Source organism: Halictus rubicundus, chromosome 1 (assembly GCF_050948215.1).
Source record: "Halictus rubicundus isolate RS-2024b chromosome 1, iyHalRubi1_principal, whole genome shotgun sequence".
Taxonomy (NCBI): Eukaryota; Metazoa; Arthropoda; class Insecta; order Hymenoptera; family Halictidae; genus Halictus; species Halictus rubicundus.
In genome coordinates this window covers 3,271,998-3,290,789 of record NC_135149.1, presented here as the reverse complement: position 1 = coordinate 3,290,789, position 18,792 = coordinate 3,271,998, and the positions used below count along the sequence as shown (strand labels likewise).

General features: G+C 43.7%; 1 protein-coding gene across 8 annotated transcripts in view; it reads left to right on the top strand.

Annotated features, from left to right (window-relative positions):
- LOC143353099 (voltage-gated inwardly rectifying potassium channel KCNH6-like) overlaps nucleotides 1–18,792 on the top strand; it is a 178,156-nt gene that overhangs the window by 56,261 nt on the left and 103,103 nt on the right. For 5 of the 8 annotated variants that reach the window (XM_076786192.1, XM_076786168.1, XM_076786160.1 and 2 more), the window contains one exon: nucleotides 2,113–2,263. The exons of 1 other annotated variant lie outside the window; for it this stretch is intronic. In XM_076786192.1, coding sequence (XP_076642307.1) covers nucleotides 2,113–2,263 — 151 coding nt within the window. The remainder of the gene's footprint in view (nucleotides 1–2,112; nucleotides 2,264–18,792) is intronic. 2 more of the 8 variants (XM_076786177.1, XM_076786200.1) reach the window with 1 other exon arrangement.

Here is an 18,792-nt window from a genome sequence, read left to right as displayed (position 1 = left end):
CTTCGGGCGCTGGAAATTCTGAATATTTGGAAATTTAAGCGTTACAAAATTTAAATAGTTAAAAATTTCGGGCGCTAGAAAATTTCGGCGCTGAAAATTTTGAATATTTGAACAGTAGGTCGCTGGAAATTCTGAATATTTGGAAATTGGAGCGTTAGAAAATTTAAATATTTGAAATTTGGGGCGCTAGAAATTCTGAATATTTTTAAATTGGGGGGCTAGAAAATTTCGGCGCTTAAAATTTTGAATATTTGAAAATTGGAGCGCTAGAAAATTTCGGCGCTGGAAGTTTTGAATATTTGAACAGTAGGTTGCTGGAAATTCTGAATATTTGGAAATTGAAGCGTTAGAAAATTTAAATATTTGAAATTTGGGGCGCTAGAAATGCTGAATATTTTAAAATTGGGGCGCTAGAAAATTTCGGCGCTGGAAATTGTGAATATTTGAACAGTAGGTCGCTGGAAATACTGAATATTTGGAAATTGAAGCGTTAGAAAATTTAAATATTTGAAATTTGGGGCGCTAGAAATTCTGAATATTTTTAAATTGGGGCGCTAGAAAATTTCGGCGCTGAAAATTTTGAATATTTGAAAATTGGAGCGCTAGAAAATTTCGGCGCTGGAAGTTTTGAATATTTGAACAGTAGGTCGCTGGAAATTCTGAATATTTGGAAATTGAAGCGTTAGAAAATTTAAATATTTGAAATTTGGGGCGCTAGAAATTCTAAATATTTGAAATTTGGGGCGCTAGAAATTCTGAATATTTTTAAATTGGGGCGCTAGAAAATTTCGGCGCTGGAAATTTTGAATATTTGAAAATTGGTGCGCTAGAAAATTTCGGCGCTGGAAGTTTTGAATATTTGAACAGTAGGTCGCTGGAAATTCTGAATATTTGGAAATTGAAGCGTTAGAAAATTTAAATATTTGAAATTTGGGGCGCTAGAAATTCTGAATATTTTTAAATTGGGGCGCTAGAAAATTTCGGCGCTGAAAGTTTTGAATATTTGAAAATTGGAGCGCTAGAAAATTTCGGCGCTGGAAATTTTGAATATTTGAAAATTGGACCGCTAGAAAATTTCGGCGCTGGAAATTTTGGATATTTGAGCAGTAGGTCGCTGGAAATTCTGAATATTTGGAAATTGAAGCGTTAGAAAATTAAAATATTTGAAATTTAGGGCGTTAGAAATTCTGAATATTTTTAAATTGGGGCGCTAGAAAATTTCGGCTCTGGAAATTTTGAATATTTGAAAATTGAAGCGCTAGAAAATTTCGGCGCTGGAAATTTTGAATATTTGAACAGTAGGTCGCTGGAAATTCTGAATATTTGGAAATTGAATCGTTAGAAAATTTCAATATTTGAAATTTGGGGCGCTAGAAATTCTGAATATTTGAAAATTTGTGGCGCCAGAAATGTTGAATATTTGTAAATTTGGGGCGCTTGGAAATTCCGAATATTTGAAGATCGATGCGCAAGGTAGTTCGAAAAATTCATGTTGGGTGGCCCGAAGCAAAAATCCCGAGAAATCCGGAAATTAGCTTAGGGTAACTGACGGATTCGTTAGTTCTCTCGTGGATGGGCGCGCATGGATGGACGCAGAGCAACAGTTTTCCGGGCTGTAGATCAGTTCTCGTGTTCCCGGTGTCCTCGGCGCGATCCCGTCTCTGGCCCCGGAAGTTTGTTTAATCCGGCAACTAACTTGGCTCGCGTGTAACTCGCTCGACCAGTCCCCTGCTCACCGAGAAAAATATATTGCGAGAAGCGAGACACGTACAGGAGAAGGAAACTTTTCCCGCGTTGCATAGCGCGGGACAAGGCTCTGAAGTTCCGCGGAATAACGCCGCGTCGAGTCGCCACGCCGCCTCGAGTTTCTGAAGAGAAAATTAGAAAAGTCCGACGAACATAGCGGCAGCACCGGTATCTGTAATTGTTCTAGCGAGAAATTTCCTCTCTTGCGGTTCGCTGTTCGCGTAGATGTGTTGAAAAAGCGTGTGTGGGTCCTTGAACGGGGGAAGGGGGAAATTTGAAAGCTTCCGCAATATATTTTCCGTGGTGTACAGTCGGCAGTTTGTACTAACAATCACTAATGAGATTCAATGACGTTGACTCGAGCAGTCGACAGGGCAAGGGCGTCCTTTCGGGCTGGCCTATCCAGGACCGGTGTCGTCGGTCTGCCGAGGGTCAGGAATCGACCAAGAACCAAGACCAACCTACCTCATCGACTTGCTGACGGGACCATCCTCGACGAGGACGCCTCCGAGAACTGGTGAGTGCTTCAATCTTTTCCCTCGCCTCTCGAAACTCGCCCCCCCCCCTCTCCTTTGAAATTATCAAACCCGCCGCATGCGATCTTCGCATGCAGAAAATCGAATTCGCCCTCGTGATTATGCCATTCGAAGCAGCAGGAAATTTCAGAAGATTTTCCAGCGATTTCGACCCTCGCCTCGTTATCATTTCTCCGCGGTCTTATATCTCGATTCAAGGGCAGGCAACAACTGCGAGGTTGCAACATGCGGGATTCCGAGCACGATTCTGGCTGCTCGACGTCTGCGAAAATTCTACTCGCCTCATCCGAGGGTTAATTATAATAATGTCCGCGGTTGTGTGGCGTGCGGAAAAGCAGAATGCCAAGGTTCACGATATTCGCCGAGGTTGCTGGTTGCTCTCGGAGCGTTCGAGCCACTCGAAAAATCAGATACACGTTAGAGGAGATAGCGCAGCTAGCTCTAGAGAGAGAGAGAGAGAGAGAGAGAGAGAGTGGGAGAGGGAGAGAGAGAGACAGAGCCTGAGACCCTCAAGGAGGGATTGTCCGGGACAGGTTTTTCCGAGTTTTCGCGATACGGCCGCGACCCGTGGCCGCGTCGCACGTTTCCATCTCGGCTGATTTGTCGTACTGCGGGTCTTGTGCAGAAGCCAATTAAGAAACTGACTAAGCTGACCTAACTAAGCACACTCGGCTCGTTAATGATACACCGCATTGTTCCGGGGCCGCGTGTTCACGGTTTCTTGGTCGTGGAGGCGACAAAAACTGACGCTGGACCCCCGCGAACTCGAAACGCCAGTCTCGATACCTCGTTAACCTCTTCGCACTATGATTCGTTTTACGATTACTGTGATTAGAACTTCTTTGTTGTTCATTGTTTCTTACAAGAAGAAGAAGAAGAAGAAGAAAAAGGATAATTGTACTCATTGTATGCATATGTATTCTCCAATATCAACAATAATATTTAGTTGATCTCTTTCGAAATCTTCATCACGAGTCTGACCCGATGTTAACCCCCTTATCCCGAGTTTAGATCGTTCGTAAAAGGTTCGTCTTCGTCCTTCGGCCAGTCGAATCTACCAGCGACCTTAGGAATCCGCGTGGTTCCATTTGGATAGGGTCCATATCGGTCGTAAGTGGGACACTTATGCGAACGGTTATGTTTCCCGTTTCGCGCGGCAACGGTCATCGAGATCGCGCCGATTCAGGAGTATACCGCGAGATCGAAGTTATTCATTTAGCGGAAATAGAAACGACGACGCTCGGATTTATAGCGGTCGTTGCCGGTTTCATTGAATTCCTCGCACTGCGCAGGCCCCGGTTGATCTTGGCAACCTGTTTATGTACATTCCCGGAGAAATATCGTCTAGTCGACGCGTTCATTAGTTTGTTTAGCGCTGTCTTCAGTTTTCGTCGATTGCCAGAGAGGAAGCTGAAAGTTCGATATCGGACACACGCTTCGCATGCAGAGCGCAGCGATCTAATAAATCTGGGCTGGGAGGCTTACCAAAACAGAAGGTACATAGGCGACTGCTGGTCGTGTGGGTTTTTCTGTTTGCGAAAGATAGGAAAAACACGGGTGAACGGGTGGCCCGGCCCGGCCCGGCCCGATCGAGACCAGACGCGAGACCAAATATTGGCAGTTGCTTGAGTAAACAGCGGAATCCGTTCGGCACCGGGAATTGATTAAGGGTTCCGTAAACAGCCCTCGTCGATAAGCAATCGCGCGATATCTCTCGCATGAATGGGTCACGCTCCTGTCATCGAATTCCTTTTCGTGTCGATCTCTATCGCTCGGGGAACCGGAGACTTATGCGTTCCTCGTGTCGGGGGTCGATTACGTCGACTCGAAAATCTCGTGGGTACGGTGACCCGAATTTTCGTGGACCGTAAATATCAAGGAATTTGTGGACGAAGGTACTATACCAACCCCACCGCCGCAATAAAACAGTCGAAAAAACAGTTATCGGAAATTATTAACCCTTTGCACTCGACCGTACCCTCCGAGGAAACGTCGTAAATCTGGTCGTCAACTCGGACGTCCCTTTCGAGAGCACACGGAAAGATTGCTGGCAATTATGGTACTACAATATCTAAAATTCTTGTCCCATAAAATCCGTGTCGATGAAACTTCTTATCAAACACTTAAAGAAATAGACATTCTTAATTTTTTAACGTGTTCACTTCCGAATAATCACCCCGAAAAAATCCCACAAAATCGTTGTCAGACAAGCAACTGTATTATGTACGAAATTCATTTTTAAAGATAGACAAGGAATCGACAATTCCTTCCGCCTTCCTTCCTTCCTTCCAGAAAATGATTTCCGCGAATAACAAATAAGTAAACGCGTTCGAGTGGGCTAGTAGATGATCCAAGAGACGTTTCCGAGCGCAAATGGTTAAAAATCGATTCCTCGAAGCCATCGGTTCCTGAAATGGCGGAGAGCCCCCGATAGCCGGTTGAAAAATTAACGTCTGAGGCGATCGATGGCCGCCGGATCGAACGTTATCGTGGACTGAAAAAGAATCGAGAAACGCGGTACAAGATTCAGGAGAGCTTTCGGCTCCCGTACTTCTCATTTTTCTTGCGTCGCTGCTCGCGGCTTATTTCCTTGCTTTCGTAGTCGCGACGATCGATTGGATATCCCTGGCTCGAAGCGATTCCGGCCTTGGCAATTGTATCGCAACAATTGCTATCGTCGAGCCAGCAATCTCGCGACCGATCTCTCGAGCACCGTTATCTTTTCCGATCGGCTTTTATCGCTCCCGGACGCTTCTTAAACTTTCCGCGGGCCTTCTCGCTGCTGGCCCGTTGATCATTGCAAGTTCAACGCCGAGGAGCCGAAGTAGTTTCTAATTTCACCGGGGGATCCGATCAATAAATCTGTCGGCTTAACTCGCCGAAATATTTCCTCTTCCCTTACGCGGCCTCGTTTCCTCGAACGTGTCCGACTATCGATCATTCGACGGAACTTTTCGACGCGGAAAATTTATCCAAAGCTGGCCCTCTTTCCGGGAGAAATGATCCTCGAAGTTTCTGGCGCGCGACTGCAAGCAGAAACGGTTGGAAACGGTCAGAAGTTCTCGTTAGGTGCCATTAAGTATCATTTGTGTGTTAATTCGAAGTCCCTTTCGAAGAATGTATTTTTATGGTGGACCTCTCTCTGTACTTTATGTGGAAACGGTAAGCAAAGGGTCAGACGCGTCGTTCTAACGATATTGGATACCACTAGATTGCCTATTTCGCGCGTTTATACGTCCCGTCGTAAAGAAAATGGTTTTTTAATGTTTCTTCCGTAAGCCGTTGTCTTTTACTTTAAGTAGAAACCGCTGACCATGAACGGACACGTTAACCTAGCGCTTAAAACTTGATACGATCAAATATTTGATTTCTAAGAAAGAAAATTACTTGTTCTCTGTTTTCGGGAAAGGGTCGAGCCCTGTTTGTCGGCAAGAGGGATCTCGGTAGGGTTGGTTCTGGCCCTGGGATGGTGTGAGTTCGTTGCGGAAGCAATCCGCGCTAGTGTTCTTAAGTTGTCGAGGTCTCTCAAGGATTATCGGTGCTGGAAGGAAAACGACGGTCGGGATGCCTCCGGTCTACCCTCTGGAACAGTTACTGACCTATTTCGCGGCGATACTACCGCGTTGTGTTTGCTAAACGTGTCAGCCACTAAGTTTCTTTGTCTCCCGGTCGAATTGTGTCGAAGCTTGAACGCGATACCGTTGTTTTGGTGAAAATTGGTTGGTCTTTCCGGGGTTCGCCAATGGACACTCTTGCATCCATGATTTCGTGGAGTTCCGTAGGCGGGGGATATCGGCCATATTTGTCCGCGCTGTAAACCGGAGTTTACATCGGAGGCGATCTGCCTCGGTAACTCGGTGAAAAATATGTTTTCGACAGTATTTCCGATAAAGGGCAGCCGACCCCCTCGTAGCTTCCCGTCGGGCTTGATCTCGGAGACAAATGCGACTTATATTTCCCGGCGACCATCGCCGGGGAAGGAACCGAGGAAAGTCCGGGATTATTATTATCCGTCGTGTTTCTCGGTGACACAGTTCCAACGGATCGACAATCTTTTCCGCGATCGTCGAGACGTCGTCGTCTATTATCGCGTCCCGCGCACACCGCTCCGATCTTCATCTCCCCCGCGCGTGCTGATCGTTAACTGAATAAATAATGATTTTTCATCGGTCGTTCCTCGATCGTCACGTTCTTCGGCAAGTGTGCGAACATTGTTTAACGGTAATGAACATGCAATACGCGAACCGCGTACATCGTTTAACCAGATAGAGCGCGAAAGCACCGCCGCGCCGTGCAGAATGTCGATCTAATCGAGCTCGATTCAAATGGATTGCCCCGAGCGATCTCGCAACGACTGCGTTTCGCACCCCCCCCCCCTCCCCTTAGGTTTTCACAGTTTTACCGTCGCCTCGACGGACGCTATGGGGCGAGCATTCAAAATTATCGCTGACCCGAGGCGAGCCAATTGATCGACTTAATCGAGCTTAATGGGAACACGCTGGTACACGTGCCGTGTAAACAGCAATTTGCGATAAAAGAGAGAAAGAGAGAGAGAGCCACAGCTCTTCCGTCCACGAAACGGCTGCTTTCTTCTTTTATCAGCTATTTCTAGATTGCCGGACGGATGGATGGATGGCTTGCTTTCGTTCGATCCTACGCGAGACAGATAATTTGTTACTTTAAATCTCCATGGAGAAGCTAATTCCTTGCTTTCAGTTCTCCGCAAGATACTTTGTTGCTTTAAGTCTCCACGAGCAAGATAATTTTCCCAGAATTCTCCTTAATTCTCCTTAAAATAGCTAGTTTGTTTTCTTGCAAGTCTTCGCAAGACGGATACCTTGTTGCTTGAAATCTCTACGAGCAGGATAATTATTTTCTCTCGATTCTCCACGCGAGAGTCAACCTCTTTCTCTCAATTCTCCCTGAAAAACAGCTAGTTCGCTCTTTCAATTTTCCATAAAACAGCTGGTTCGTTCTTTCAGTTCTTCACGAGAGGGTTTACCTCTTTTCTTTCGTTTCTCCACGGGTTGCTCCTCTTTCTTCGCGAGAGGGCTACTTTTTCTCGACGAGAGAACTGCCGTTTCTTTCTCCCCACGGAAAAACAATTATGTTTCTTCCTGCTTTCCGCGAGGGAGCTTCTTTATATTCCCAGCGACGAAGAAAGATTGCAGCTTCCGCGTGGGACCTGTTTCGCAAGGAAGGCAGAAGCCAGCTTTTGCTCTGTGTCGGGGCAGAAATATCTGCGAAGGAGGTGGTTCGTCCTTCGATTCCCCCGAATTCTCGTAGCTCTGTCTATTCTCGCGGCACTTCGTCAGGAGGACGAGCCCCGGAATGGATCAGGTGGCAGACGTTTATGGTCGAAAGCTCGGTTCGCACGCGAGAGGATTCCCAGCGACATAAACAATCCCCGGAACCGGGAAGCACGAGGAGCGACAGAGACTAATGCGATCGCGTCTGCGACCTTGGTGGCAGACAGGAACTGCCGGAGACAGTGGGCATGGTGGCATGGTTGTTCTCGGTGGCGACGGTGCTTGTACAAGCTCTCTTCCTCCCTTTCTTTCTCTTTCTCTTTCTCTTTCTCTTTCTCGTTGCTCTCGTCAAGGTGAAGCAGTACCGGTGTCGGCACGCGAGCAACGACGGGGGGCTAAGCGATCAGAAAGTTGCGCGACGATGACGGATACCTTGGAAATTCTGACGAACACAACACGCTGCCTGCCGGCAGCCGCAGCGAAACTTTCCCAGTCAGGGACACGCGACGGCAATTCCAACCACCCACAGATACCGATCTAAGTCGGAGGAGGAAAAAGGGCCGCGACAAATTTCGAACAACTTGTCGAGATCGGGAGAGTTTCGGGGCTGAAAGCCCAGCCCGCATCAAGATCCGTATCGCCCAGATGATTGTTAACACGTTCGCTACCGGCAACCAGAAAACTACCTCGAGATCGAAGCCATTTATTCAACGAAACGCAAACCAACCAAACAACGCTACGTCATAGTTTTATACAAATTCGACGCACCTTTTATCCACTTTTAAAGGCTTCGAGTACTCCTTCTTTAAATATGTACACGATCATCTCCATCGCAAGGTACTTGCTTTGATAAAAAATCGTCTAATTTCATTGGTACATGCCTGAACACAAGTCTACACTTAAGTCCAACAAGTCCAACTACGCTTAACACTAAACCTACCAAGCACAAAACATATAAAAGTGAAACATATGAATGAAAGGAGAAGATTGAATTTATTTAAACCTTGATCGATTTCCATTATGGTATGTGCTTAAATAAAGAAGTCAATTCAGTAATTTCCAACGAAAACGTTTTTATAATTTCAATAATTGTGACACAGAAAACCGGTCATTTTGACCGTGGTAGGTTTAGCGTTAAACATAAATAAGTTCAGATTCGATATTTCTCCATTCGTCGACAAAGTACAGAGTTAATCGCAGTTGCAAGATCAGTGTGGAAGTGGAGGTGGCAAGAAAGATAAAAAATAAGGGAAAAGAGATAGTCAATAGCAGTTGCCTTTCATTTTCGCCTAGTCGAAATTTAGAGCAATTGTTCAGATCAGAATATGATAGCAAATACTCCTTAATGGGTAGTTGAAATCAACTGAAACTCAGTTTAATCTTTTAAGAAATACTTTATTCGCGGCGACAGAAAGATACGTCTTTCCTAGAAGGGGATCTGCAGTCAAGTAAGAGAAAAGTGACCTGAACGATACTAGATACTCGAAAAGGAAACGGGCTTCTCATATACAGTGACTCAAACAATTGATCAAATGTTCGAACAAAACGAAAACAAGTCACAGTACACCTTTCTCAGAATCTTGGTTAAGACTGTTGATATATATATACGAAAAATGTAAACATTGCGTCGATACTTCACGACATTTTAAGCCCTGTAATCGTACAAAGCGGACGTGTATTACGAATTTGTATATTCTGTACATTATTTGATCAATTAATTGTGTTAAGTTCAATTGTGAAAAATTCTTATATTTGTGGCATTCCTTAGCACAAATATAATTACTGGTGATTCATAACGTTATATTTAAACATTCGAGAATACGTTTGTGATGAAATAATTAATACAAAAAATATTTTTAGTCATATTTCATAATGAGACCAATAAAAGCAAGTAAAATATCAGAAATTAAAAAACTATTAATATGTGGGCTTTCTCATCGCGAGATTTCTAAGAAGGTACTGTGCTCTGTTGGTACTGTGTCTTCAGTACGTAAAACTTTAAAAGAAAACATACTAAAAAATAAAGCAGGACGAAAATCACAGTTATCCACTACCACAAAGCGATTAATCATACGATCAATCCGTAATGGTATCGTTGATAATGCTGTACAGATGCAAAAAAATTTAGTCAGACACCATAATATTAACGTAAGCGCTGAAACAGCGCGTAATGCACTGCGAGAAGTGAATTTAAGAGGACGTGCAGAAATAAAGAAACCTCTTCTAACAAAGCGGCACAAGAAGCTTCGACTGCAGTTTGCCGAGAAATATAAAAATTATACAGATTTCGATTGGGCACGAGTAATATGGTCAGACGAGACGAAAATTAATCGTTTTGGGGGCGATGGACGCGAATGGACATGGCGAGGAAATAAAGAATAAGTACGGTCGCATCACGTTCATCCAACACTGAAATTTGGAGGAGGCCATATCATGGTTTGGGGTTGTATGACTAGTGAGGGCATCGGATGCGTTGAAAAAATTGAAGGTCGAATGACTGCAACATCATACACATTCATCCTGCAGAAAAGTTTAATTGGAAGTTTGGCAAAATGGAATAAGAATGCAGAAAAAGTAATTTTTCAGCACGATAACGACCCTAAACACAAGGCAAATATCACCAAAGAATGGTTAACAGCTCATGGTTTTACTGTTTTAGACTGGCCCCCACAGTCTCCCGATCTGAACCCAATAGAACACCTATGGGGTTTACTAAAAAGAACAGTTGCCAACTTCGATCACAATTCAAGAAGTATGATTGAATTATGGTCGGAAGTTAAAACCGCTTGGGAAAATATTAAGACTGAACAGTGTAAAAGTTTAGTAGATAGTATGCCAAGACGCATAGAAGCCGTACTGAAAGCGAAAGGAGGGTATACGAAGTACTAATATTTCATTTTTTCAAACTCAAAAATTTGATCATTACATAATTTGTTAATTTCATTTAATTTTGTTTAAAAAGTGTAACATATTTAAGTTGATTCTGTATTATACGAACTACGAAAACTATGTATGTATTGTAGTAAAATATTTTGTTACATATCTTATTAACACGTGTCCAATTCAATAAAAATTGAAACAAAATTAAACATTTGATCAATTGTTTGAGTCACTGTACCTACGGGTCGCTTTCTAACTTTGTGGCCTCGGTATATCAAGGGTTTTTCCCAGGCAAGACCCTACTGCGCCACATCCTATACTACCCTCGCTTACTATAAGGACATTTTTAGAAAGTCGAAGCAATTTTGAAATTGTCGGTATATCCAACAACTCCGAATCGGATTCACTTATTCCGCGAGTTGGTCCACAAAAATGAAAAGCCGGAACCATTGGAATTTCTGACGGAATCTTCGACGATTGTCGGAGGTCGACGCGAAGGGGTCCAATTGCGGCGGTGTTCGTTGTTAGCGGAGAACAATCGTCGGGCAAGTTAATTGTACCTGTCCGGCAGGGCGGTTCCATCGAACTTTTCAGGCGAAGAAAGTTGGTTCGTAAGCAGGTCTCCGATTAATCCGAGAAGCTCTCTCTCCCGGTAGTCACGGCTTCTTGGGCTCTCCGCGGTGACAATGAGGAATGTCCCGGTTTTACTGCGCACTTCAAGGTGAGGCACGTTAACACGCAACGCGGGGGAGAACCGCACGGGGGATGGCACGGGGATTGAGAAACGGCCAGGTGAATGCGACAAGGCTACTCGGAAAGAACAGAAACGCGTCTTGTTGTGCCCGCCTCTCTCTTTTCTCTCTCTTTCGCTCCGTAAACGTTTACGCCATGCCCGGTGCATTGTTCGTTTGAACTTTGACTGAAACGAGGTTCTCTCTCTCTCTCTCTCTCTCTCTCTCTCTCTCTCTCTCGTGTAAGCGACACGAAATTCCTTAGACGTGGCTCTGAGGTCTCGTGCTTTTCTTTCGATCCCTTCTCTCGTTCCTTGCAACTTCTTAGAGGAAGTGAACGGGTCTAAGCAGCTTTGCTGATTTATTTGACAGGCGCCAAATGTCTTCAGATGGATCCGAAACAGGTTCATGGAAGATTGAGAATTGTGTTCACAGCACTCGCAAGAGATTGACTACATTGACACAGCCGAAATCTTTCTTATTTGGATTTAAAGGAAATTAATAATGTAGGGATGTTGGTGTCGGGCTGGTCGAAATTAATTAGTTAAGCGGCAACGATACGTTTATTAACTTTAACGCGAAGACAACTGCAGTCCTCACGCACTCGGCTTTTCTAAGCCGAACACGCTCTGTCTCTAACTCTGCACTCTCTAAATTCGCCGAAACTCGGACAATAACTCTCGCGCTCCCGCGACCTACCGCATATTTATATCCGGCTGATTACGCACACATACATACAGTGACTCCCATAAATATTCGGACACTAGGTATAACTAACTTTATGACTTAATAATTCGTTTGTTGATAAAGCAATCGCCCTGGAAATTGTTTCTAGCAATAAAACATTTATTAAGGATGATAAACATATATAATTTATTTGAAAAATATACATACGTTTCATAATAAAAATTATTAAACGAAATAATGGACCATTTGTGGCTCACAAAAATATTCGGACACGTATTATATTTCTCTGGCAATCGCCTTCTGGGGAACCGATATTCCAAGAACGGGAAAACGTTTGTTTACAAACAAAATCTCGTGGACCATTAGATGTCAATGCCACCTCACTACTGCCAGTAGTAAACGTGAATTCGTTCAAAATGGGTCGCAAAGGAAAGAATACGAGTTTCGATGTGCGACAGCTTGTAATTTTTCATCGAGAAAAAGGAAAAACCTATCGCGAAGTTAGTGCAATGCTTCGTATAAGTAAAAGTACTGCTGCAGATATCTGTCGACGATTTTTTATTGAGGATCGCATTGATTCTATTCCGCAAACTGGAAGAGCAAGTCTCTTATGTACGAGGGAGAAAAGCAAAATTATTCGGAAAGTGAACAAAAATCCGCGCTTAAGTGCCCCAAAACTAGTTAGCGAGCTATTAGGAGAAAGCTCCAAAAATGTTTCAGCCGAAACAGTTCGGAGAGTGCTGAGGCAAGCTGGTTACAATGGAAGAGCAGCTAGAAAAAAACCATTTATCAACGAAAAGAACAGGAATAAACGAAAAACCTTTGCAAGAGAGCTAATTTCTAAGGATGAGACATGGTGGAAGGATGTCATATTTGCTGACGAAAGCAAATTCAATCTGTACAATTCCGACGGAAGAACTATGGTGTGGCGGAAAGCGAATAAAGAGTTTAATTTTGAAAATACAAGAGATACAGTGAAACACGGCGGAGACAGCGTAATGGTCTGGGGTTGCATTTCGTCATATGGAGTCGGTAACCTAGTGTTTATTGACGGTATCATGGACAAAAATCATTATTTAAATGTACACAAAAATAATTTAATTCAAAGTGCTGAAAAAATGGGGCTTGATAATACTTTTAAGTTTTACCAAGCCAACGACCCCAACCACAAGTCACGTATTGTGCAAGAATTTTTATTATAACGCTGCCCCAAAATTCTTCATTCGCCGCCCCAATCACCGGACCTTAATCCTATCGAGAATTTATGGGATGAATTGGATAGAAAAATTCGAAAAACCCCAATTACATCGATAGCTGAATTAAAGCAAAGACTTGCAACTGAGTGGTCGAATATAACTGTTGAATATTTAAAAAAAATTACAAACAATATGCCAAACAGGTTAAGACATGTTCTTAAACAAAATGGTTATGCCACGAAGTATTAAACAAATTTTATAATGCTAAATGACATTATCTAAATTGAAAAATTAATATTGTCCGAATATTTTTGTGAGCCAAAAATGGTACATTATTTGTTTTACTAATTTTTATTATGGAATTTATGTATATTTTTTAAATAAATTATTTATGTTTATCAACATTAATAGATCTTTTATTGCTAGAAACAATTCCCGGGACGATTGCTTTATTAACAAAGGAATTATCAAGTCGTAAAGTTAGTTATAGCTAGTGTCCGAATATTTTTGGGAGTCACTGTACATACATATTACGCGCCATTGCCTTCTAAGACTCTTTCTTTCTTTCACTTCGATGTCTGACAATTGCTAATCATTTCTCCTTACAGCTAAAGGTTTCCAATGAACAAGGGCATTATTGGTCAATTATATTAATTTCACGATAAGGTAGAGTGACCACGTTACCGACAACAATAGGCGAAAAATGGTTTCACGTTCCTCAACTTTTCGTCCTTACATGAGAATATTTTTTGCTGGGAAAGGGCTCATTCGAAAGAGTAAGGTTCAATCTAGCGCGCGCTGGTCATCAGCTGACGAGATTATGGACTACGCGATTGTAACGCGTAGGGGGTTGTAGGGGGTGGCAAGACGCCATTTCGTATGGGTTCGGAGTGGTGACATTGTATTGATACGAATGCGCGGCCGATTGGTTCAGAGTGGAATAGGCAGGTCTCGTTTCACGCGCATTTTCAGCTGTATTCGAAATATTGGCTACAGCGGTCACACATACTGTGTAGCGTGTGACGTTCGACGTCAAAACATTGGGGCTACAGGCGCGGCTGAGATGGGGATAGGTTTGTTAGGATAGTAATAAATTGTTATTTTGTTTGTTATAACGTTTAAATTTCTTAACAACGATTCTCCACCTATTACCACGAGAAACTCTGAAATGTTCTAGTTAACAGCTTTTTAAATAAATAATGACGAATTGTTTAATCGCACAGATTGTCAGATGATATTCTTTTTCTTTTTTTTGTTAGCGTAGTAATAAATTGTTATTTTGTTTGTTATAACGTTTAAATTCCTTAACAACGTATTCCCCATTTATTACCACGACGAGCTCGGAAAAGTTCTGGTTGATAGCTTTTTAAATAAATACAGCATGTTCATTCTGCCTTCGTGCCGCCACGTCAGGAGCCTGCCAGGCTTTAGCATTTGCCTGCGAACCCCTGGGTTTCTGGTAGCAGACGACACGCCGCACAGTGGTGCCAAATGGCCAAAAACCGGCAAAAAATCTGTAAAAACGAAACTATCCCACGAATTTGTTCGAAAATTTGTGGAGAGATCCCCACAGGTACAACGCTTATTTGGCAAAAAAATTTTTGCAAAAAGTTGTTAACATTAAGTAATATGGGATAATCGAAAATCTCTGTTTTCTGCCCATTTTTTATTTATGGAAGCATACAACAAATCCTTTAATAGATTTTGGTCTGGAACTAATAGTTTTGGCAAGGTGTAATATTGATCTAACGTTGTGCAAAAAATCATGAGTCCCTTCGAGACCCTTTCGCCGCAATTTAAGTTTAAATATCAACTTTCAGAATTTCCAAGAGTGAATCGTGCGGAAGTTACGATTATTTGATGTTCCAGGTGAAATTTTTTAGGAATATTTCTAAATAATAAAGAAAAATGTGAAGTGCATATGATTTATTAATTCTTTATGTATAAAAAAATATTTAATAACAATTTTTTTTGTCTTACATAAATTATTTTTATAGCGTTCATTGGAGCACTACCAACAAATACCTGTTGCATTTTTGCGACAGTGGTCCAGTGAACGAAAACATTGTTTATTTAACATAAAAAATTGTTATTAAATATTTTTTTACATGTATGAATGTCACCTTTTTTTTATTATCTGATATGTATCCCTTAAAAATTTCACCTGAAACATCAAATAATCGTGACATCTGCGCGATTCATTCTTGGAAATTCGGAACGTTGATATTTAAATTTAAATTGCGGCGAAAGCATCTCAAAGTATCTCATGAAATTATGCACAAAGCTAGATCAATATTATAACTTGCCAAAACGATTAGTTCCAGATCGAAGCTATTCAAAGGATTTGTTGTATTCCTCCATAAATAAAAAATGAGTGGAACGCAAAGGGGCTTCAGGTTAGTCCATATTACTTAATGTTAAACAACTTTTTTTGGAAAATTTTCTTTTGCCAGTTAATAGTTGAAGCCATTTGCAATAACCCATATGATTTGTACACCCCTAACTATTCAATTATAGGCGGAGTAATTTCATAACTATCGCACTGAAAACTGATGAATTCCCAGGAGCGAAGAAATGGTTATTTACCACGCGTAAAAAAATTTTTTCCAAAAATCTGACTTTGGCACATCATGCACGCACTATTAGGCTATACAAAAATAATTTTTTTTATAAAAATCGAAAATTTATAAAATGGATTTTTTGCCGCCTTGGCACCACTGTGCGCCGTGCCTTTGTTCCGAGTGACCCTTTGACCCTCTCAAGTGGCTTTCCGGGACCCCAAAATACGTATACGTAACGAGGAAAAACCGCCAGGCTTGCCGGCCTGTGAGGTATGCATCGACCCTTAGACGGAACACGTTCAAGTAGTTTTACTGTAGCTTTCATCGCTGGGATGTGATTTCTTTCTGCGTCGCGTTTTCTCCGGGGAAGAATAATTACCACGAAAAACGCGGTTAAATAAAGAGAGGTCGACAGAGGTAATTCCGGCGTGTGTCTCGTAGAAATGGTATTAACCGCACACAGGGACGAGGCGAGTGTTTCCATCGGCCATGATCGCGGCACTGGGCTCCTTTGAGCCGTAGAATCTCGGCCGGTTGGAACACGTTACGCCAAGCAACAGCAACGATATCATCCATTTAACCTAGTCGTCGTCGTCGTCGTAAGGGGATCAAGCCTCGTCCACCATGAACAGCTTTCAGAAGTCTAAAAGGGGTTGCCTTGCATAGAGCGGTCTCTTTCAGCAGTCGTGAAAAGACAGAGAGAAAGAGAGAGGAGAGAGAGAGAGAGATCTCGCGTGGATAAAAACAGGCCCGTGAATGAACCGCCGCGAATAAAAACGAGCGAAGAAGGAGGCTGAATGAGTTTCTCCTCCGAGCTGGAAGATCTCTATCTCTCGTCGAAGACCGTGCGTGACCATGATGGTAGCTCGGAACCGGCTCGCGCGACCGGAAACGATGCATCGACGACCTGCTGTACAGTGCGGAGAGTGTAGAGCGCATAGTGCACAGAGTGTGGAGTGCCGCGTGTCGAGGCAGCCGGATGTCGCTGGACCGGAAATGGAGCCGAGCACCAGCCGATTAATACACGTTTTCAGCCAGTCGCTGCCGCGCCGGCACGCGACGCTCGCTCGCCGAAACAAACGACGCTCGGCTCGTTAACTCGCCGCAATCACGATCGAGACGAACACGAGTCGAACGCAAGCCGAGTAGAACGTTCCCAGACCAGTCTCGACCAAACCGAGCCTTAATTCTGGTCCTTCTGCCAGCCGGCGAATGAATTTCGACGGCCGGTGTCGACGCAGAGGCGTGTCGTCGGTGAACTTTCATTCTTCTTCGATCGCACGAGTGGAATTCCGCATGGAGTGGTCTCGAATCATCGATTGTCCTCCGAGATTGGTCCCAAGAGGATTTTGGAACTGGGGAATCGTCGTTGTTATTTCAAAGCTCTTAGGGAAGTAATTGGAAACGCGTGGGAGGGTCTACGGAGTGCTTCGAGTGCGAGTCAAATGTTTTTCTTCGACCGCGAGAACGGGGATTCGTCTCGGAGTGCTCTCGAGGCGTGGACAGTCTTCTGAGATTGGGTCGAGTGGGTCGAATTTTGGGAACCAATTGTCGTAATTACTCCGCAGCTTCCCGGATAATAATTCAAAACGCGGTGGAGGGTCTGCAGGAGTGCGCGAGTGGGAATAAAATGGTTTTCCATGACCTCATGTATGGAAATTTAGCTCGGTGTGCTCTTGACTCGTGGCTGGCCTTCCGAGTTATCTTAAGTCAATTTAGGGAGCCGTAGAATTGTTGTAATTTCTGTAGGAAGTACCTCCTGCTTCTAGAAGGAGTGTGCACTTGATCTTTCCTTTTCCAGGATTGTTGCAATCACTGTCGGGATAGTAGAACTGCACTGTTTCATATATTATACAATAACGTGCCAGAAGAAGTACAATATTACCTAACAAACAGATACTACATTGAATACAGATCAGTTCACATACAGATACTACGATCAATTCGTTGAAGATTGTACCATGTTGCCAGTGGCCCCTTAAACGTTAAAGCAACGTCAAGAATATAATTAGAGAAAATGTCCTCGAACAATTCTCAAAGAATTTCGAGGATTAAGAGAAGCGAAATGGAATTTTCTTCGAAGTGTCAAGCAAATTTTGTAATTTTCCAATTTTCGAGAAAAGCGATTGAAAACGAGTGGGAGGGTGTTCCGAGGGTGTCCAGGCAATCCAGGGAGTAGGACATTTCGGTGCGTACGGCATCGAACGCTTAGCGATTCCGGGCCGGTTCCCGAAGAGTGCTCGATCGTTCTACTTGTCGGTAGCGCTGCGGGTGTTTTCGCGGAAAACAGAGAGAGACAGAGAGAGAGAGCCGCTTATCGATCAGTTCATTAAGGCTATTCACTCTCGCGAGCCGAGACAAGAAGAAATGTTTAACATAGTTGCGCGTACGAGTTTCTGGGAGAGTGATACATATAACTGGATGCAATAGCGGCGACGGATCCTGGGAGCGAAACCGCTTGCGGTCGGCCATCGCGCCGCCCTGCGACCGAGTAATTCCAATATTCTCCGTGCAGACGTCGAAGACGAACATGAACGCGATCACGAACGCGAAACTAGCGTGCAAACCGTTGAAGGCTCTCTGGCCGACGCGACGGGACGGCCGCGGCCGCGGCCGGAGGAAAAATGAATGACACGTCGACGGTGATCGATAGCTAGACAGCGGATGCGTGCGAGTCCGGAAACAGCCCGAGAAGGCAGGCAACGCGTTTCAAGGTGACGCGCTGACTATTTCAGGGTGAGGCACTCGCGTGCACGCAACCCCTCTGCACGCCGCTCCTCGCCGCGTGCTACTTGAGACAACGGTGACAAAGGGATGCTCAGGGATCGCGGTATTTATCGGAACGTCGCGGATTTCCACGGAACCCGCTGTAAATTCGAAGCCAGACCGCGGCGATCATTCGCCGGAATCCCGGCAATTTACTCGTGCCCTAGTACAGCCATATTCCTAAACTATCCTTTGATACCTCGGCCCTCGAAGTAACCGAATTTATCCATTTCCCGGTAATAATTCTGCGAACCTTCCAACCAACGCGAGAATCCGATGACTTTTCGGCCCTTGAAACTTGCCTCTTGAACATTTCTATGAAATCACTAGCCTCCTCGGATAAACCTAACTGAAATATTAACGTTGACGCACAAACCATGTAGGGTGGTCCTTTTAAGTAGGGACACCTAAATATCTCTTAAATTACCTCAGAAGGTAAC